The 23,018-nt window shown below is 37.0% G+C and overlaps 1 protein-coding gene across 2 annotated transcripts in view; it reads right to left on the reverse strand.

Moving 5' to 3' along the window:
* The window catches only part of JMJD1C (jumonji domain containing 1C), a 302,277-nt gene that overhangs the window by 176,319 nt on the left and 102,940 nt on the right, over positions 1–23,018 (reverse strand). For both annotated transcript variants that reach the window (XM_043927017.1, XM_043927016.1), the window contains exon 2: positions 6,489–6,653. Coding sequence is in view for 1 of the 2 variants with exons in the window: in XM_043927016.1 (XP_043782951.1) it covers positions 6,489–6,653 (165 nt within the window). In the remaining variant the exon portion in view is untranslated. The remainder of the gene's footprint in view (positions 1–6,488; positions 6,654–23,018) is intronic.

Genomic DNA, 23,018 nt, shown 5'->3' on the forward strand with positions numbered 1-23,018 from the left:
CAGAGGAACCAGAGATCAAATTGCCAACATCCACTGGATCATCGAAAAAGCAAGAGAGCTCCAGAAAAACATCTATTTCTGCTTGATTGACTATGCCAAAGCCTTGGACTGTGTAGATCACAATAAACTGTGGAAAATTCTTAAAGAGAAGGGAATACCAGACCACATGACCTGCCTCCTGAGAAACCTGTATGCAGGTCAGGAAGCAACAGTTAGAACTGGACATGGAACAACAGACTGGTTCCAAATTGGGAAAGGAGTACATCAAGGCTGATTATTGTCACCCTGATTATTTAACTTATATGCAGAGTACGTCATGAGAAATGCTGGGCTGGAAGAAGCACAAGCTTGAATCAAGACTGCCGGGAGAAATATCAATAACCCCAGATATGCAGATGACACCACCCTTATGGCAGAAAGTGAAGAACTAAAGAGCCTCTTGATGAACGTGAAAGAGGAGAGTGAAAAAGTTGGCTTAAAGCTCAATATTCAGAAAAATAATATCATGGCATCCGGTCCCGCCACTTCATGGCAAATAGATGGGGAAACAATGGAAACAGTGACAGACTTTATTTTTTTGGGCTCCAAAATCACTGAGGATGGGTGACTGCAGCCATGAAGTTAAAACACACTTGCTCCTTGGAAGAAAAGCTTCGACCAGACTAGACAGCATATTAAAAAGCAGACACATTATTTCACAGACAAAGGTCCATCTAGTCAAGGCTACGGTTTTTCCAGTAGTCATGTTATGGATGTGAGAGCTGGACTATAAAGAAAGCTGAGTGCTGAAGAATACATGCTTTTGAACTGTGGTGTTGGAGAAGACTCTTGAGAGATCCCTTGGACAGCAAGGAGATCCAACCAGTCCATCCTAAAGGAAATCAGTCCTAAATATTCACTGGAAGGACTGATGCTGAAGCTGAAACCAATTTTGGCCACATGATGTGAAGAACTGACTCATTTGAAAAGACCCTGATGCTGGGAAAGATTGAAGGCAGGAGAAGAAGGGGACGACAGAGGATGAGATGGTTGGATGGCATCACCGACTCAATGGACATGAGTTTGGTGCACTCCGGGGTTAGTGATGGACAGGGAGGCCTGGTGTGCTGTGGTTCATGGGGTCTCAAAGAGTCGGACAGGACTGAGCGACTGAACTGAACTGAAATTACCAAACACTAGGGAGATGGATCATCATAGGATACAATATCATGCAGCCATTAAAAACTGAGGAGAAATAAACAGAATGAAACATTACCTAATAGAAAACCCAGAACCTACTTTTTTTTCCCCCAGGATCTACAATTTTAATGAAGCCTTAGCTAAAACTAATGATTAAAGGAAAGACTCTATTTTGTATCCTGCTGCTCTGCTGAGTTCATTAGTTTTTTCTTTAAGTTTTGATGTGGACCATTTTTCAAGTCTTTATTGAATTTGTTACAATATTGCTTTTGTGTTTTGGTTTTATTTATTTATTTATTTTTGGCCTTAGGTAAGCAGGATCTTATCTCCCTGACCAGGAATTTAACCCACACCCTTTGTACTGGAAGGGGAAGAGTTAACCACTGGACAGTGCAGGAAGTCCCTCATTTATTAGCTTTCACATTTGTGTGTGGTATGACCACACAAAGTCATACCACTGGCAAACAAAACTTTTACTGCTTATTTTCCAAACTTAGATGCCTTTTCTCCCCGTTGTCTAAGTATCATCCCTGTCTTGCTCTGGAAAAGCTTCCAGGTTTTCACAATTAATCTGTTAACTAAGCAGAAAGATATAAAATCAGCACATGAAAGTCAACTACATTTCTATACTTTAGTAATGAAAAATATGAAAATAACATTAACAAAACAATTCCATTTACAATAGCATTGAAAAAGCTGAATTACGTCGGAACTAACCACAGACGGAAAACACTGGTACACTGAAAACTACAAAACACTGCAGTGTGTTAGTTGCTCAGTCATGTCTGACTCTTTGCAACCCTATGGACTGTAGCCCACCAGGCTCCTTTGTCCATGGAATTCTCCAGGCAAGAATACTGCAGTGGGTGGCCATTTCCTTCTCCAGGGGATTTTCTGGACCCAGGGACAGAGCCCACATCTCCTAGTTCTCCTCATTGCAGGCAGATTATTTACCATCTAAACTACCAGGGAAGCCCATAAAACACTGCTAACAGAATTAAAAAGACACATAAAATAAATGGAAAGATACATGTTTATGGACTGGAAGGCTCATTAAGAGATCAATACTGTCCAAAGTGATCCACACATTCAATGCAATTCCCATGAAAATCCCCACATTTCTTGCAGAAATAGACCCATCCTGAATCTGAAATGGAATCCCCAGGGACACCAAACAGCCAAAACAATCTTCAAAATAAACAAAGTTGAGGGACTTACACTTCCTGATTTCAAAACTTTCTATAAACTAACAGAAATCAAAGCAGTGTGGTACTGGCATAAAGACAGATATACATAAGAAAAAAACTGAATAGAGACCAGAAATAAAATCTTATATATATGGCAAAAAAAGTTTTGATAATAGCGTCCAGAATATTCAGTGGAGGAGGACAATGTTTTTAACAAACAATGGCAGAAAACGGAATAGTCACTAACAGAGGAATGGTGCTAAGCCTTATCTAATGCACGTACAAAAATTAACTAAGATGTATCAACAGACTACACATATAAGACCTAAAACATTCAAATTCTTAGAAAACATAGGACAAAAACTTCATGACAATGAAATTGGCAGTGATTTCTTGGCTATAACACCAAAGGCTAAGATAAGAAAAAGTGGGCAAATTTAACTTACTTAAAATTTTAGAATTTTGTGCATGGAAAGACACTATCACCCATGTAAAAAGGCAACCCACAGAATGGTAGAAAATGTGTTGCAGATCAAATCTAATAAGAAATCAAAATCCAGAATACTACAGAGAACCCCTAAAATTCGGTAACACAGAAACAAACAATCCAATTCAAAACTGGGCAAAAAATGTGAAGAATCATTTCTCAGAAGATATACAAATGCCCAATAAGCACATGAAAAGATGTTCAACATCACTAATCATTAGGGAAATGCAAATCAAAACAACAAGGAGATTATCACCTCAAACTCATTAGGATGACTATTAGCAAAAACTGGGGGGTGGGGGGAGCAAGAGTTGGCTAGAATGTAAAGTAATATGGCTGCTCTGACAGTAGCTGCATAATAAATTAAAAGACAGAATTACCATATAATCCAGCAATTACACTTCTGAACATTTACCCCAAAGAAGTGAAAGCATGGTCTCCAAGAGATATACATACCCCTAAGACCACGGCAGCATTCTTCACAATAGCCAAGCAGTGGAAGCAATACAAGTATACACTAATAGACAAATCACCAAACATGATATAGTATACACATACAATGGAATACCATTCAGCCTTATAACACAAAGAAAGGAAATTCTAACACAGGTCACAACACAGATGAACACTGCAGACAATATGCTAAGTGAACTAGGTCAGTCACAAAAACACAACTGCTGTAAGATTCCACTTATGTAAGGTATAGCATAGTCAAAATCATGAAGACACAAAGTAAAATGATGGTTCCTACAGTCTGAGAAAGGAGGGAATGGGGGTTAATGTTTAATGGGTATAGAGTTTCAGTTTTGCAAGATGGAATAATTTCTGTACACTGAAATACAGTGAGAATGTACTTAATACCACTGAACTTTACACTTAAAAATAAGTAAAATGGAAAATTCTATGTTAAGCACATTATACCACAATTCCAAAAAACTATTTAATTCTATGCTTGAAAAAAAAGAAAGCAGAGACATATACTTTTTAAGAAAACATGTCAAAGAATTAAGTTAGAAACATTCCTTGGAGGCAGAAGTAGAATGACTATGATTTTCTAGTTTACACTATCTAGCACTTTCCAAGTTTTTTACAATGTGTAAAAGTGAAAGTGTTAGTCACTCTGTTGGGTCTGACTCTTTGTGACCATGGACTGAAGCCCATCAGCTTCCTCTGTCCATGGGATTCTCCAGACAAAAATACTAGAGTGGGTTGCCATATCCTTCTCCAGTACTTTTTTTAATTTAAAAAATTAGTTGAATTTTTAAAAATTTGGTGTTTATTTAAGTAGTTTTGTGGGGTTAAAAGATTTAACAGAAACAAATTTGTAGACTATGATAAAAATTATTATTAAATAGTATTTCCTAAGAGAAACTTTCTCCAAAATGAATAATTTATAAATATACATTAGGAATTCACCTTAATTTTAACTGTCTCTAAGAAAAGGCAAAGATTTTTCTAAAGTTCTGTCTATTCTTTAACTATGTTACTGGGAATACTTTTTGGTATTATTAATATTACTACTTTTGAAACTTTTCATTCAAAATTCACATACATGTGAAAATTACAGATTTCATCCATTTTTGAGTTGTTTATAAAATTAGAAAGCATAATAGTGATGGTTTAAAAAACTTCCTATTAACAATCCAAGAGAGAGGATGAGACAGCTGGATAACATCATCAACTCAACGGACATGAGTCTGAGCAAACTCTAAGGGACAGTGAGGGACAGGGAAGCCTGGTGCCCTGCAGTCCACGGGGCTGCAAAGAGTCAGTCACGACTTAGCGACTAAACAATAAAATACTCATTCAACAAGTATTTTTTAAAAACTTATCTTGAATAATATTATCTTCTTTATTTTCCTAGAATATTCAAACTATCCTATCAAAACTATAGCTCATAAATATTACCTTTCATCTTTCCATATTATATTCTCCTTTTAAAATGCCTTTAATTCATTTTGTCCTTTCTCTCTTTCCCTATCTTTGCTTTTTACCCACTTACCTCCTTATACTTTGAAAGGGTTAACTAAAAAAGAAAATTTTATTTTATTATTTTTATTGAGGTATAATTGACATATAACATTATACTATTCAGATGTACAACATAATTCAGTATTTGTTTGTATTACAAAATGATCACCACTAGTTAATATCTATCACCATACTTAGTTATAATTTTTTTTCTTGTGATGAGAACTTATAAAATCATCTCTCAGCAAATTTTTAAAATTTTTTTTCTTACTCATTTTATTTATTTATTTACTTCCATTTATTTTTATTAGTTGGAGGCTAATTACTTTACAATATTGTAGTGGTTTTTGCCATACATTGACATGAATCAGCCATGGATTTACATGTGTTCCCCATCCCGATCCCCCTCCCACCTCCCTCCCCATCCCATCCCTCTGTGTCTTCCCAGTACACCAGCCCTGAGCCCTTAAAAAAGAAAATTTAAAGCACTACAATTACCAGCAAATTAAACTATCCTTCCATGTAGTTAATTTATGTTGAAAATTTTCTAAAAGTACCTACCTTGATAATATATATACACCAAACACCTAAAGTAATGTTTCAATGCCTTTAACGTATTTCTTTGATATTAATATAAGAAAATTATTTCATTCAAACTGAATAATTATTAAATGCTAAATACTCTGCCAGAAAACAGGGATAATAATGGTTAAAGAGATGTGACTTTTTCCCCACAGAATTAATGATGAGAATTCACTGCAATCTATTGTTTTCTTGAATGGAATATCTCCTGATATGAAGTAAATTTTACTATCTTAACATTCACAACTGACCCTTAAACAACATGGGGGTTACAACTCAACCCACAAAGCAGTTTAAAGTATGTGTATTTAACTTTTCGGTTCATTCTCCATGCCTGCGGTCCCCCATTTGTCAAGTCAACCAACTGCGAATAGTGTAGCATAGGAGTACATTTTTATTAGAAAAAATCCACATACACGTTGACTCACACAGTTTAAATCCACGTTGTTCAAGGGTCAAATGTAATTCTTCCATAAATATCAAATATTATCCACAATGATTCACTCAATTGTGACAAAATTTAACAAACTAAGAAAACCATATGCTAATGATTTATAAAAAGTATCCCACCAAGTGTCATTCAGCAAAATTCTTTCACACTGCATACAAATCAGTCAACTACCCCTTAGCAGTCATCAATTCAATTTATGTTTCCCCTAATTGAACAGAAAGAACTATCTGTGGATGAAATATGCTGAAAGAGTACTAACAAAAAGACATAAAATGTTTGAGAAAATGGAAGTAGTACTTTGAAATATCTGCCAGCTGCTTCAGAGCTTTGTTGTTTTTGTCTAGTGGCTAAGCTGTATCCAACTTTTTGTGATGTCATGGACTGCAGCCTGCCAGGCTCTTCTGTCCATGGGATTTTCCAGGCAAGAATATTGGAGTGGGTTGGCATTTCCTTCTCCAGGGCATCTTCTCAACCTAGGGATCGAACCCATGTCTTCTGCATTGGTGAGGGAGAAGCCACTACTCAGAAATATTAATCTATAATCACTAAGAAAACTCTAAACGTATATTTAGCTCTTAATTCTTTTAAAACAACTGAAAATGATTAATGAAATAACGAATACAGATCTTACCAATGCAGGCCACTGAATCTGTTTGCTCTTTGATCCCTGAGTCTGGCTAGGGTTGTTCCTTCTGGCCCAGATTAAGTGGTATTCCACCAAGAAGGTTGAAAAATCTTCATAAACTTTAACCCACTCTCGTTTATCCCACTCAAGATCATCAAATTCCACATACACCTAGGAAAAGAAAAGAAAACTCATAAGCAATAGAGTGTGATATTTTAAAATTTAAGCCATGAAGTTAAATTACAAAAGCCATTAAATCCATTATTCAAATTAACAGTTCTCTTAAAAGTGATTATTTAACTCTCTTTAAACAAATTATAACACTTACTTATTGTATAAAGGAAGATAAACAGTAAGTTTACCAAGAAAAGCAATTTACATAATATTGGTCAGTACAGATTGGCGAGTATCTACTAATTAACTATGTCGATACTGATGATTCTAGAAGCAGAAGTCAGGAAATGCTAAGGACCAAACAGTAATTATTTTAGGCTTTGCAAACCATATGATGTCTGTCTCAACTACGTATCTCTGACTTTCTAGTATCAAAATAGCCATAGACAGAATGTAAACAAATGAGTTTGGCTTTTTTACAATAAAACTTTTCAGTACAAAGACAGGAGGCAGTGTAAGGATGGTCAACATATGAAAAATCCATTAATGTAATATACCAGATTAACAGAATGAAGAGAACATGATCATTTTAACTGACAAAGAAAAAGCACTTGACAAACTGATCACTCCGTCATTACAAAAATAGTCAAAGAGAACTAGAGGGAAACTATCTCAACTTAATGAAAATAATAATGAAAATGAAAACTTCACAGCTGAATCATATTCAATGCTGAAAGACTGGAAAGCTTTTCCACCAAAACAGGAACAAGACAAGAATGTTATATTTGGGAAATCAAAGCTATTTTATTCTAAGTCATGCAGTCATTCACCTCTTCCTTTCCCACCCTCATTCTTTTTCATTCATACATCTGTTTCATAGAGCTGTCTTCCCTACAAGATTATTAATTACGCTGGAGGCAGTCTTGTTCTTGTGTTTTTCTTCTAGCCATCTTTTGCTCCCTTACACCTGAAGTGTTTGTTTCCACTTACTTAAATTCTGTTTGTTCTTCTGGCCTTGCTCAACTTCTTGGAGGATGTTTATAACCCCCACCTCTATTCAAACTTAAATGTGAACATATACAAGCAGTTATTTTTCATACAGTTTTATCAGCAGATAATCAAATAATGGGTACAAACTCATTGAGGGTAGAACTGTTTCAGGGTCCACATCAGTGCTGCATACACACAAAGTGCTTAACAAGTATTACAAATCTCATACTCTTGCAATCATGGAATTTTAAACATGGAGGTAAACTGGTAAAACATATGTTTGACCCGAGATATCTCTGCCCCTGCCCATTACTAAACTAGTTAGCTATGTTTATGTATTAGAATTGGGAGAGAGAGAAATACCTTGTTTAAGGATATACTCTCTGTTCATGGTTACCTGCACAAACTCATAGCAGAAGCTCTGTTGTCTTCTCCTAAAAATGTATCCTTAGAGGTTACGCCGAGGCCATATGATGTTATGCAAATATTTCAAATGATATTACTTTCTCCACTACTTTAAATCTTTCAAGAGTCTCAGTTACTCAATTGTGCATAAAAGGGTTTTGGAAAACACCAGGAAACTGAAGTTGAGACAAGGTTCGGGAAAACCTTAGCACTATTTTTGCTTTCCCCTCATCAACAATACATACACACACACAGATAAAAATATGGTCTTGCTAACAAAATATTTCAGTCAAGAACCTAAAGAACGATGGTGTATTTTTAATCTGAAAGGACATATACTCAACGTAAATTCTGCCAAATGCAAAGTCCTTGATGTAAAATTAAAAGTTTCATCTAGAAGTGAACTTTCTAAACTCATACTTATATTGCATAGACAGTGTTATGGGCTGTTTTAGGAATCTGCTAGCACCTGGGGACAAAAGGAAACAAACCAGACATTCTGCTTCTTTGCTGTAAAGCCAATTTACCTCCATATTATCAACAGTGAAGGATTTGAGAGTTTACTGTAGAAAATAGGTAGACAGGTGTAGGGTGTGTGTGTGTGTGTGTGTGTGTGTGTGTATGCTAAGAAGCTAGCCTACTACTGTGTGTGTGTATGCTAAGAAGCTAGCCTACTACTGTTTCATGGATTCTAGCAAAAAGGACACAAGACCGCTAAGATAGGTAGGTAAATAGGTAGACAGGTGTAGGGTGTGTGTGTGTGTGTATGCTAACAAGGGTGTGTGTGTGTGTGTGTGTATGCTAACAAGGGTGTGTGTGTGTGTGTGTGTGTGTGTGTGTGTGTGCGCGCACATGCTAACAAGCTAGCCTACTACTGTTTCATGGATTCTAGCAAAGGACACAAGACCCCTAAGACTTCACTGCTTAGAGCAAAAGCTACTTATTACTTAAAACAGAGTATCAGCATGCTCCTTATGTTGGTTCCTCCTGCCTCCCAACTCCCATGGGAAGGAAGTGAAGGGCCCAGGATGAACACCTGTATACACAGAAAGAAGAACAATGACCATGGAATAGACTTCCACTTTTATTTTAAGCAGAAGCAAGCATGCTCTTTGTTTCGGAAAGTCTTTGCCTCATCCCTCCTTGCCACTCACTGTAAATACAACCCTGAGAAAGGGCCCAGATAAAGAGCAGTCAGGGTTTTGCTTTCTTGGTATACATAGCAAGAGATACACAATGCCAATGTTAGATTACCTATACCACCAACACAGATAAGATTTTGTACCTTGCTGACTCGATCAGTAACAAACTTACTAACCTTACAAAATATGGGTATGTAAATGGGAAGAGGCTTAGAGAGGCATAATTTCTTTCAATCTGTAAACCTATCTAAAACACTGTAATTAACTACTTTTGTTTAATTAACACATTGTGATGTGCTTAGTAAATACTTTTGTTTAATTATCACATTGCTTTGTATTAACTCCCTCCTCATTCATCTCTATTAGATCCTTCTATCCACTTAGTTCCCTGTCTTACTAGTTAAAATACAAGATCTTTGAGGGTAAAGATTAATATGCCTTCATCTTTTTTTGCATCTCTAGTGCCTAGCAAAGTAAGGTCCTTGTTAAATTTTTTGAATATCCACCACTGTGCAAAATGTATTATAAACAAAAATAAATGACAAATTTGGGGAAAAAACACTACAACACTAAAGAAAAAGGTACTAAAGGCAACATGAATACAGCTGATCTATTTACTGATTAGTCAAATCATAATCACGTGGATAAAAGGATGAAGAGTTCACACAGTAAATACCAGATTTCATATTAGAGCCAATCAAGAACAACACTGGAACTTCAGAAATTAGAGATATACATCAAGAGTTAACAGTCATGCATACACAGCAACAATTTACCATGCAGTGAATATAATGAGAAAAAAAGGCTAAACAAATAATTAACAAAAATAATCACTACATGATAGTAAATATGTGGAAAATACCTTATTCCCCCTCATGTATGATAAGGGGCTTGCGTAACTCAATGGAGCTATGAGCCATGTCATGCAAGGCCATCAAAGAAGGAATGGTCTTAGTGAAGAGTTCTGACAAAACATGATCCACTGGAGTTGGAAATGGGAATCCACTCCAGTATTCTTGCCACAAGAACCCCGTAAAGAGTATAAAAAGGCAAAAAGATGTGACACTAGAAGATAAGCCCTCCCACCCGACCCAGGTTGGAAGATGTCCAAAATGCTACCTGGGGAAGAGTGGGGGGCAATTACTAATAGCTCCAGAAAGAATGAAGCGGCTGGGCCAAAGGGGAAATAACAGTTGTGTACGTGTCTGGGAGTGAAAGTAAAGTTCAGTGTCACAAAGAACAGTATTGCATAGGAACGTGAAACATTAGGTCCATGAACCAAGGTAAATTGGATGTGGTCAAGAAGATGGCAACAGTAAACACGGACATCTTAGGAATCAGTGAACTAATACGTATGGGAATGGGCAAATTTAACTCAGAAGACAACTGTATCTACGACTATCGGCAAGAATCTCTTAGAAGAAATGGAGTAGCCCTCATAATCAACAAAAAAGTCCAAAATGCAGTACTTGGGGGCAACCTCAAAAAAGACAGAAAGATCTCAGTTTGTTTATGAGGCAAACCATTTATCATCACAGTAGTCCAAGTCTATGGCCCAACCACTGACGCCAGTTGGATGTGGTAGTGAATGAACAACAACAAATACTTTATTAGCTCAAGATAGTATAACAGTGAATTCTAAGAACTGCTCACTGGATAGTTAAAAAACTGTAATGTTTTTCTTTTAATATGTGCTTTCTACAACAGATATCAACATGCAGAGATTCTCAGTTTTACGTATGTTTAATAGGAAATCCCTGAAAGAAAAGCTGTCACACTGTTAAAGCAATCATTGGCAAGAAAAAAAAACCCCATAAATTGCGATCATGCCATTCAGTTCCTGCTACTTTGCCCATTAAAATTAACCTAACCTTTGAACTCTTCAAACACAGTTACTGTTTATGTACAGAATGTCTCTTTTCTACTACATGGCTTGATTGCTTCAAAGTAGCAAGTGGATTCTGCTCACTTGATTTCAAGACATGTATTCAGCTTACATGAATCTCTAATTTTTCTACAACCACAAAATAAAACAATGACCATAAACTGAGAAAAGCCCAATTCTTTAACAATATACTCTATTTAATGACATTTATAAAGAAAACCACAACAGTTTCTTCTGCAAAATCAAATGACACAAGACAAATCTAGTTATTTTTACCACGGTTTCAGTAACAGTAAGTTGCTGTCACATGAATTTAGTGCAGTTATCAGTTCAGTTTAGTCGCTCAGTCATGTCTGACTCTTTGCGAACCAGGCTTCCGTGTCCATCACCAATTCCTGCAGCTTGCTCAAACTCATGTCCATCGAGTCGGTGACATCATCCAACCATATCGTCCTCTGTCATCCTCTTCTCCTCATGTCTACAATCTTTCCCAGCATCAGGGTCTTTTCCAATGAGTCAGTTCTTCGCATCAGGTGGCCAAAATATTGGAGTTTCAGCTTCAGTCCTTCCAATGAATATTCAGGGTCAATTCCGTTTAGGACTGACTGATTTGATCTCCTTGCAGTCCAAGGGACTCTCAACAGTCTTCTCCAACACCACAGTTCAAAAGCATCAATTCTTTGGCGCTCAGCCTTCTTTATGGTCCAACTTTCACATCAATACGTGACTACTGGAGAAACCATAGCTTTAACTATCTGGACCTCTGCTGGCAAAGTAATGTGTCTGCTTTTTAATATGCTGTCTAGGTTGTTCATAGGTTTTCATCCAAGGAGCAAGCATTTTTAATTTCATGGCTGAAGTCATGATATGCAGTGATTTTGGAGCCCAGGAAAATAGTCTGTCACTGTGTCCACTGTTTCCCCTTCTATTTGTCATGAAGTGACAGGACCGGAAGCCATGATCTTAAGTTTTTCTGAATGTTGAGTTTTAAGCCAGCTTTTTCACTCTCGCCTTTCACTTTCATCAAGAGGTTCTTTAGTTCCTCTTTGCTTTCTGCCATGAGGGTGGTGTCATCTACATATCTGAGGTTATTGATATTTCTCCTGGCAATTCTGATTCCAGCTTCTCCATCATCAAGCTCAGCACTTCACAAATTAGTGCAATATAGCATCATCTTTTTATTTACTCCAAACGAAGGGTGAGGATTTACATAAGGTCATGTAAGAACTAATAGTTCCCAGACTTGATTCTGCCAAAACTAACCAGCAACACAGGCTAAAACTACTTACACTCTAAGAAACTTTAACTTTAAAAATAAAAGCACAGACTATACCAAGAATCATTTCTTTGTATATATTAATAATAAGCATTAGAGAAGCCAAGTAAGTCATGCACAAAGTTCATTAACTAATAAGGTAAAGTAACACATGTCTAATTTTACCACAGGTCTTCAAGGCTTTTAACATGCTAGTATTCACTTTACATTATTAATGGGAGAGTTTATACTGAGATTTCCCCAATTTCTTTGTCCATAACATCTTCTCTCATGGGATACCTAGCAGATATTTTTCTATAAACTAGCAGTAGGGGGTAAACAGACTAGTTTTTTCCACAAGATTTACCTATTTACAAAGCTATATAAATATTCTGGTAATAAGAAATCAATGTGTAAGAAAGGAGAGAGTTTAGCAGATGCAAACTATTATACATAGAACAGATAACAACAAGGCCCTACAGTATAGCACAGGGAACTATACTGAATATCCCGTGATAAACCATAAATGGTTTTATATATACATTTTACATATAGGCTTCATATATACACTTTATATAAAAGTAAGTAATCAAATAGAAGAATTTGATAAATGTTTTTATTACTGCTGGTATAGAGTTGTATTTAAAATAAGTTTTCTAGATTACTGGAAGAAATTGTGAAAACAAAAGTACAATCATTTGGGAAATTTCATTTATTAGTTAAGACAAAAATATATTAAAGAAAATAATTACATATAAATTACATAAAATAAGGAAATTAGGTCTCTTTTAAATTTCACTTCATAAAAAAGTAAACAATGTAACTGTAATTTTAGGTTCCTTCCAAAGTTATTAACACTAGGGTCAAAATCAATAGGCATTCACATGAACTAGCCCAAGCTTAAACAAACAGAATATGTTGAGGAATAATCAACACATATAAGAATTATTTAAAAGAAACAGGTTGATCTTAAAAAATAATTAACTGAACTTGGAATTAGAGCTGAAAAATAGTCTGGCATAATCCAAGGAATAACTGGCTTGAAATAACGTAAAAGGTTTCTGCTATTTTCTCTTTCATTACAGTCATCATTGTGAAGTGAAATAAAGTGAAGTTGCTCAGTCATGTCCAACTCTTTGCGACCCCACGGACTGGAGCCTACCAGGCTTCTCCATCCATGGGATTTTCCAGGCAAGAGTACTGGAGTGGGTTGCCATTTCCTTCTCCAGGGGATCTTCCTGACCCAGGGATTGAACCGGGGTCTACCCGCATTACAGGCAGACGCTTTACCATCTGAGCCACCCAACTTTTTAAACAAACAAGTATTATATTCTGTGTAGTTACATTAAATTTGCTAAGGTGAACTAAAATTAAAATCGTAAGGACAATTCCATAGAGGAGTAGAATACAAATTCACACCAAAATAGTATCTTCCTAGAATGACAATCACAGTAAGTAAAATTAAAATATGCATTGTGATATATGAATCTAGGTTCTGAAAATTCTGAAACAGTCTGGGCATCACAGATAATCATTCATCTCCAAAGGGGTATTCAAATGTCTATCACAGTTAACAAGTATTATTGATAATGGAAAAAAAGGCAGTATCAGTAACAACAACAGGAGCCAGCACTTGAACAGGGCCTGCTGTGTGCATATATTAGGGGGCTCCGCAGGTGGTTCAGTGGTAAAGAATCCACCTGCAAAGCAGGAGACAGGGGTTCAATCCCTGGGTCAGAATGATGCCCTGGAGAAGGAAATGGCAACCCACTCCAGTATTTTTGCCTGGGAAGTCCCATGGAAAGAGGGGCCTGGCGGGCTACAGTCCATGGGGTCCCAAAGAGTCAGACAAGGCCCACCAACTAAACAGCAGCAGCAAGTGCATCTATTAAGCCATTTGACCACCACATATGCCCTCTAAGTAGGCACTACTGTGACCAACTTTCTCAAAAGTGGGAACAGATCCAGAGCAATTAGCTGCCTAACATCAAGCAGTTAGTTAACGAAAACAGTAAAATATCTTACACGAGGTTGAAGTCCTCTAGCAGCACAGGCATAGTCCCTACAAGCTGATACACACAGCATGTGATAAAATCATTGACTAGAGAGGGCTGAACCGGTAGCTGACTCCTTTGTGGCATGAAAGTGGAAGAACTAAACACTTCAAATGGCCTTAAGATTTTCCACATTAACTCTACAAGTTAGAGCCCTACAATGCAAAATAAGAAAAAGGGTCAAAAAAGATAGCAAACAGTAAAATAGAGACCAAGTTTGCTTTCAGTATCTATACTATTTAATAAAGTGAGACTAAGCTTGCTTTCAATATTTATATTGCTTATTCCTTTATGAATTAAGTTACCTAAATAATCTTACTACTTGGTGAACAAAATGCATCAAGAATTGCAAACTATTCAAAGATGCTTAAGTTTCAATTACTTTTCTCTACATCCAATAAGAAAGAACTATATTCCTATCATGTCATTTAAGTTCCTTATTATAAAATTTGGTACGTGTACTACATGGCTTCTCAGGTGATTCTAGTGGTAAAGAACCTGCCTGCCAATGCAGGAGACATAAATACTACTATCTTTTGGAAAGACTGAAGTGAAGTGAAGTGAAAGTCGCTCTGTCATGTCTGACTCTTTGAGATCCCAAGGACTATACAGTCCCTGGAATTCTCCAGGCAAGAATGCTGGAGTGGGTAGCCTTTCCCTTCTCCATGGGATCTTCCCAACTCAGGGATCGAACCCAGGTCTCCCACATTGTGGGCGGATTCTTTACCAGCTGAGCCACCAAGGAAGGCCAAGAATACTGGAGTGGGTAGCCTATCCCTTTTCCAGGGGATCTTCCTGACCCAGGAATTGAACCGGGGTCTCCTGCATTGCAAGCAGATTCTTTACCAACTGAACTATCAGGGTAGGGGGGTGGGCTGGAAAGATTAGGTATAGTATTTAATACAGTATCACTGATGATGATGATGATCTTAATCTGCATGTGCTGCCTCAACAAAATAACAAAAACAACAGAAACTTGTTTTCTCACAGTTTCAAAGGCTAGAAGACTGAATACAGCAAGGTTTACTTAAGAGAAGGACCTTCCCCTTGATTGCAGACAGGCTGCTTTCTCAGTGTGTGCTCACATGACCTCTTCTTTGTGGGAGCACAGACAATCTCTCCTTAGGAGACAACTAATCCAATCATGAGCGTCCCATCCTCATGACTTCACCTAGCCCCAGTTATCTCCCTCTCCCGAAGACCATCATCTCCAAATTCCTTCACACTGAGGGTTAGGACATATGAATTTGAGGAGGACAGAAAACTGAATCCATAACATTAGTAATGATAACAGCAGCTAAAATCTGAGTGCTTACCATGCACTGGGTAAGGTTTTACAGAAAAGAAAACTGAGAACTTAAGCAACTTACAGCTTTTGGACAATTATTCAAATGATACACAACTGAACACGGCTAAGCTTAGAGCTCTCTTTTGAAGTACTGAATGGCTAAAAAGAAGGAAAACCATCAGAGCAGTTCTTTTTTAGCATACGGAGGCATTCTAGAGACCACAGTAAATTCTAGACAATACAAAAGATGAGTAAGAGCAGGAGCTTTACTAAACAAGGGGTGGGGAAGCTTTCCAGGAACACAAATTCTGAGATTGCTTTTAAAGCACGGGAATGAATTAATGTAGACAGCTCTTAGATGGGTTAAGAGAAAAGGAATTTCTGGGAGTAGTTTACAAAACTGAATGCATGAGTATGTAACCCAAGAGTTTGAAGGAGAAGTATAGCAACTAAAAATATAACGAAGAAAAATCCAAGTTAAATGCAAAGTCCTGAATACTACACAAAGGCATATTAATAAATTCCCAACATAATTTGTTTAGAAAAAGACTCAAAATTCTGGTTTTAGTTTTTTGAGATATGATTATAAATTATATTACATATAATGTTTTATAGAAAAGAAGCCAAATATATGCAGAAGCTCCCATACCACTCCAATTCTAGGAGTACCTTTTAAAGTAGGTTGGAAATCTTATGAGATAACACAAATATCAATCATTTCTAAGTATGACAGCTTTTGATTTTTTTTCCCTTGGTATTTGATTACTAGCCTCTTAAACTCAATCCTAGAGCTCCACAAAACTCCTAGAGATTTATCTTTTGAAAATTTATGCTGGCAGTTTTCTACTTTCTATCACCTAACTGGCAAGCCATTCTCAAAATTTTTCTGTCACTACTGAGTGCCGAAGAATTGATGGTTTTGAACTGTGGTGTTTGAGAAGACTCTTGAGAATCCCTTGGACTGCAAGGAGATCCAATCAGTCCATCCTAAAGGAAATCAGTCCTGAGTGTTCATTGGAAGGACTGATGTTGAAGCTGAAACTCCAATACTTTGGCCACCTGATGCGAAGAGCTGACTCATTTGAAAAGACCCTGATACTGGGAAAGAGTGAAGGCAGGAGGAGAAGGGGACAACAGAGGATGAGATGGTTGGATGGCATCACCGACTCAATGGACATGAGTTTGGATAAACTCCAAGAGTTGGACAGGGAGGCCTGGAGTGCTGCGGTCCATGGGGTCACAAAGAGTCGGACACAACTGAGCAACTGAACTGAACTGATTATTGCTACCAACTCCAAATCCAGTGACTCCTTTCAGAGTTTTCTGTTCCACCTGAAAGATGGTTTGTTCCTTCTTCTTGTAATTTAATAAAAAAACTGGGTCTTTCCTCCTAGTCTATAACAGAGACTATACTATGTTCCTGTCTATAACCATGTGGTCTTTCATTAACTAGGCCCCAGAAAACAATGTAATAGGCAATTAGTCCATCAGATTGCTGAGGTAACTCAAAATCATCACTAATATTCTTTCTAACAGATCTGTCTTTCCAGGTAAGTAGCTTCTCAAAGAGTTAGCCAGAGGTAAAATATATCTCTTTAACACTCTGAATTAAAAAACCCAAGTCCTTCTATTCCTTCTTTTGACAGTACTGAAAGCCACCTCTGCTTTCACTTTTTTGGTATCGTTAGTTTCCTCCATTTACCTTCTGAAACAGATTTTTAAGAAAGCTACTATAAAAATATAGACTTGTTATAACAATGTAAGGTAGTGCTGAATGTCCTTTTTTACACTATTTATAAAGAACTCAGCACTGGGGCACTGGTAACAGTTTGTAAAATTAAAATATGCTTCTGTTTCTCAATCTGTTCACATTTGTTAATAAAATATTTAACTAACTATGATAAAGAAACATGCCACTTACTTGATCAATGAAGAAAACTAATAGAAAAGAGTGTGTCTTCAAAGGCAGAAACAAATATATTTGAGTGAAAATGAACAGTGTCCTAAATATAGTATTTTCCTGTAGGGCAGTAGTATTGCTATCCATCTGAGATACAAAAGAACTAAAAAATGAGCTAAAAGGCTCACACAGAGTGAAGAAAGATGTTACAAATTCCATTCCCTAAAAGTAAATGCACTTTACCCAAAGGTAAACTCTCTCATCTTAGGTCAAAGCTTACTGACAATAGTATACAGATAATAATAAACTACATTATCTAGTTTCCAAGTCCAAAACAGATTATAAAGGCAAACAAGCAGAGTCCTTGAAGATATGCTTTCACAGCATTCTAAAAACCGTAAAAAGTTTCATAGAGACTTTAGAAAATCTACACGTGGACTCAAAATTAGTCAAAAAATAGTATTACTGTATTACAATTCATTATTAAATAGACATTTAATTGAAAAATACATGCAAAGCACTTAAAAAATTTGTATCATTTACTGTATACTTTGTGTACACAAATCAAATGTGTATATTTAACGCTTGTCCCCTCTACTACTAGTTTGTAATATCTATTTAATGAGCGACACAGGGAATGTCTAAATTTATATTCAGAATAGTCTAAGATCATGCAAAAATACATTTCAGAAAACTCTCATGGAAATAGCTAATGCATTTAACACTTAAATTCTATAACATCTGTATACCAACTTTATTCATAATTGCCAAAATTTCAAAGTAACCAACCAAACTGTCTTTCAATAGGTGAACAGATAAATAAGTAGTGGTGCATTCATACCAAAAAAATAATAATAATAAAAAAAAGGATCGATCATCAGAATGAAAAATTGCTTTCAATCACTGTTAGAATTCACTACTAGTGTATTACTAAACATTACTCAGTCCTTCTTTAATACTTCTATACTTCCAGTCAACCAACACAGTATTAAGTATCAGAATTTTTAAATGAATAATTATACAAGGCTCTTCCTATCAACCTAAGGTCTGAAGACGGTGCCAATGTAGAGTGATCTGAAGAGCACTGGGGAAAGAAATTTCAGCCACCTAGCTTTTGAGACATCAATGGCACGTAAGTAGTTAAGTCATCAAAAATTATAATTAAAACTAACAGAACTTTTAAATAATGGTACCGGAATATTCACTATCAGAATAAGTACACTCATACTAAAATTGTGCACTCATTTTCAGGTAGACATTTATTTTTTCTACTGCAAAAAGAAAACTATAAGATTCCAAGTCTTTTTATTTTTCTAACTGAAAGCTAGAGCCTACTATCCTTGTAAGGCATTTTAGATAAAAGAGTTACTCTAGCATAGGAGAATGACCTAGTTATGTTTCATCCCTATCATTGGCTGATACCTCTATAAAAGCACAGCAAGTGTCACTACAGGTCACTGCAAAACCATTATTAGGTTGTCTCACCTATAGAGGCCGTACACCAAGACAGTTATCACCACAGATTCTTGATACTTAGGTTACGGAGATCATTTGGACTTCCTTAGGCCTCAGTTCCTTTGATATTAAATTGATTCTGAAACCATTTAAATGTCCTGGGCTGTCAAATGTGTTTTCGAGAATAGAGCTATGTGTGATATTTCTGTAAAAATAAAGAAGATAACCTACCAAGCAAGGATCAAAATATGGACCATACCTTTGCTTATTTCCAGGGATCTAGAACATCTATTTGGAGAAGATGGCACCCCACTTCAGTACTCTTGCCTGGAAAATCCCATGGATGGAGGAGCCTGGTAGGCTGCAGTCCATGGGGTCACAAAGAGTTGGGTATGACTGAGCGACTTCACTTTCACTTTCATGAATTAGAGAGGGAAATGGCAACCCACTCCAGTGTTCTTGCCTGGAGAGCCCTAGGGACGGGAAGCCTGGTGGGCTGCCGCCTATGGGGTCACAGAGAGTCGGACATGACTGAAGCGACTTAGCAGCAGCAGTAGCAGAACATCTATTAGGACATCTACCTAATAGGGCTAGAAAATCTACTAGTAGATCTTGTGCAAAGAGTTGGACACAATTGAGCAGCTGTGTGCGCACAGGTGAGTGCACACGCACACACACACAAACATGTAAAGCCAATTTGTTGTACATTTGGAACTTCCCACAACTAATTTTTTTGCAAAAAATTTATAATTGTAATTTTCTTTTCCCCTCAAGGATACTGTGGCTATCAATATGTTTCACTATGAATTTACTGAGTCACATCTAAAACACACAATTACCATTAAGATTTGACCTTAATTCAGTTATAAAGGATAGTTCCATCTGGCAGATAAAAGTATGAATTATAAAATTTATGAGAAAAAATACATGAGGAATCCCTCTTCTCACAAAACAAGCAATCTGCACCTTTGAGACTGCATGTGCATTCTGATTAAAAATACCTATATCCCTGACAGAAAAGTGTTAGTCGATCAGTCGTGTCCAATTCTTTGCGACCCCTAGAACGTAGCCCGCCAGGCTTCTCTGTCCATGGAATTCTCCAGACAAAAGTACTAGAGTGGATTGCCATTTCCTTCTCCAGGTGATCATCTTGACCCACGGATTGTGAGCAGATTCTTTACTGTCTGAGCCATGAGGGAAGTCCTATTCACAAAACTGTTCACTGAATTATTCAAACTTCATAATAACCCAGAGCTACGGCTCCCATTTCAGTTCAGTTCAGTCATTCAGTCATGTCCGACTCTTTGCAACCCCATGGACTGCAGTACGCCAGCCTTCCTTGTCGATCACCAACTCCTGGAGCCTACTCAAACTCATGTCCATCGAGTCGGTGATACCATCCAACCATCTCATCCTCTATCATCCCCTTCTCCTCCCACCTTCCTTTCCCAGCATCACAGTCTTTTCAAATGAGTCAGTTCTTCACATCAGGTGGCCAAAGTATTGGAGTTTCAGCTTAAGCATCAATCCTTCCAATTAATATTCAGGATTGATTTCCTTTAGGATGGACTGGTTGGATCTCCTTGCTGTCCAAGGGACTCTGAAGAATCTTCTCCAACACCACAATTCAAAAGCATCAATTCTACAGCACTCAGCTTTCTTTTACAGTGCAACTCTCATATCCACACATAACTACTGGAAAAACCATAGATTTGACTAGACAGACCTTTGTTGGCAAATAATGTCTCTGCTTTTCAATATGCTGTCTAGGTTGGTCATAACTTTTCTTCTAAGGAGTAAGCATCTTTTAATTTCATGGCTGCAGTTACCATCTGAAATGATTTCAGAGCCCCCAAAAATAAAATCTGTCACTGTTTCCACTGTTTCCCAATCTATTTGCCATGAAGTGATGGGACCGGATGCCATGATCTTAGTTTTCTGAATGTTGAGCTATAAGCCAACTTTTTCACTCTCCTCTTTCACATTCATCAAGAGGCTCTTTAGTTATTCTTCATTTTCTGCCGTAAGTGTAGTATCATCTGCATATCTGAGGTTACTGATATTTCTCCCGGCAATCTTGATTCCAGCTTGTGCTTCATCCAGTCCAGCGTTTCTCATGATGTACTCTGCATATCAGTTAAATAAGCAGGGTGACAATATCTAGCCTTGACGTACTCCTTTCCCAGTTTGGAACCAGTCTGCTTTTCCATGTCCAATTCTAACTGTTGCTTCCTGAAACCTGCATACAGGTTTCTCAGGAGGCAGGTCAGGTGGTCTGGTATTCCCCTCTCTTTAAGAATTCTTCACAGTTTGCTGTGATCCACACAGTCAAAGGCTTTGGTATAGTCAATAAAGCAGAAGTAGATGTTTTTCTGGAACTCTCTTGCTTTTTCGATAATCCAACAGATGTTGGCAATTTGATCTTTGGTTCCTCTGCCTTTTCTAAAACCATCTTGAACATCTGGAAGTTCACAGTTCATGTACTGTTGAAGCCTGGCTTGGAGAATTTTGAGCATTACTTTCTCAGCGTGTGAGATGAGTGCAATTGTGTGGTCATTTGAGAACTCTTTGGCATTGCCTTTCTTTGGGATTCAAATGAAAACTGACCTTTTCCAGACCTGTGGCCACTGTTGAGTTTTCCACATTTGCTGGCATATTGAGTGCAGCACTTTCACAGCATCATCTTTTAGGATTTGAAATAGCTCAACTGGAATTCCATCACCTCCACTAGCTCTCTTCATAGTGATGTTTCTTAAGGCCCATTTGACTTCACATTCCAGGATGTCTGGCTCTAGTTGACTGATCACACCATCATGATTATCTGGGGGGGTTTTTATCAGGAATTTTGCAGACTCTTATGTTTATATGAGAGGCAAAAGATGTAGAACAGATGAAACAATTTCTAAAAAGAAAAAGCTGTATGACTCACACTGCTTGGTTTTAAGACTCACTATATAAAGCTACAGTAAACAAGACAGTGTGGTATTGTCAAAGACATATACACAAGTCAATGTAAGAAAATAAAGTCCAGAAACAGATCCATACAGAACTGACAACTGATTTTTGAATAAATGTACAAACACAATCAAGGGAGATAAGTCTTTTTAACAAACTATGCTGGGGTAACTGGTCATGCACATGCAAACAAAACAAATCAACCCCTCCTCAAGAACCCTTCAATCCATATCCCACAGTACATATAAAACTTAAGCCAAAACAGGCTACAAATATAAACCTAAAACTTTCTGGAAATGAAGAAATAACAAAGTCTTTGTGGCAAAGACTTGAACCGACACTTCACAAAAGACAATACACAAATGGCAAATAAGCTAAATGAAAAGATACTCAAAATCATCAATTACTGGAGAAACCAAATAAAAAATGCAATGAGATACCATTACATACCTAACAGTAGAACTAAAATTTCAGTCTTGTGGAATAAAACTTGTACTTCCACAAAAACCTATATATAAATGTTTAGAGCAGTTTGATTTTTAATAGACAAAAGTTAAACACAAATAGGGAATGAAAAACCAAATCTGCAAAAATATGGATAAAATCTCAAATGCATTAGGATAACTGAAAGAAGCCTGACTCAAAAGGCTACATATTATGCGGTTCTATTCACAGAACATGGGGGCAGCGAGACACAAAACAAGGACAGAGAATTGATTATTAGTTATCCAGGGTTAAAGAAGGTGGAGGATTTGAAGATTTAACTACAAAGGAGTGGTAACAAAAGGAAATTCTGTGGGACAGTAATTACACTGTTCAACAGTTATCCTACTACATCTTGTCCTAATTCAAAGAACTGTTTAACCAAAAAACGTAAACTTAAAAAAAAAAAAAGAGGAAAATTCAGCTAAAAAGGTAAAGAAGGAAAGCGCAAGATGGATGACTATGTCAGTCTCTTCTCCCAAAGTGAAAGTAAATGTGTTAGTCCCTTAGTTGTGTCCCACTTTTTTGGAACTCATGGACTGCAGCCCACCAGGCTCCTCTGTCCATGGAATTCTCCAGGCAAGAATACTGGAGTGGGTTGCCATTTCCT

This window comes from Cervus elaphus, chromosome 15 (genome assembly GCF_910594005.1).
Source record: "Cervus elaphus chromosome 15, mCerEla1.1, whole genome shotgun sequence".
NCBI classification, from domain to species: domain Eukaryota; kingdom Metazoa; phylum Chordata; class Mammalia; order Artiodactyla; family Cervidae; genus Cervus; species Cervus elaphus.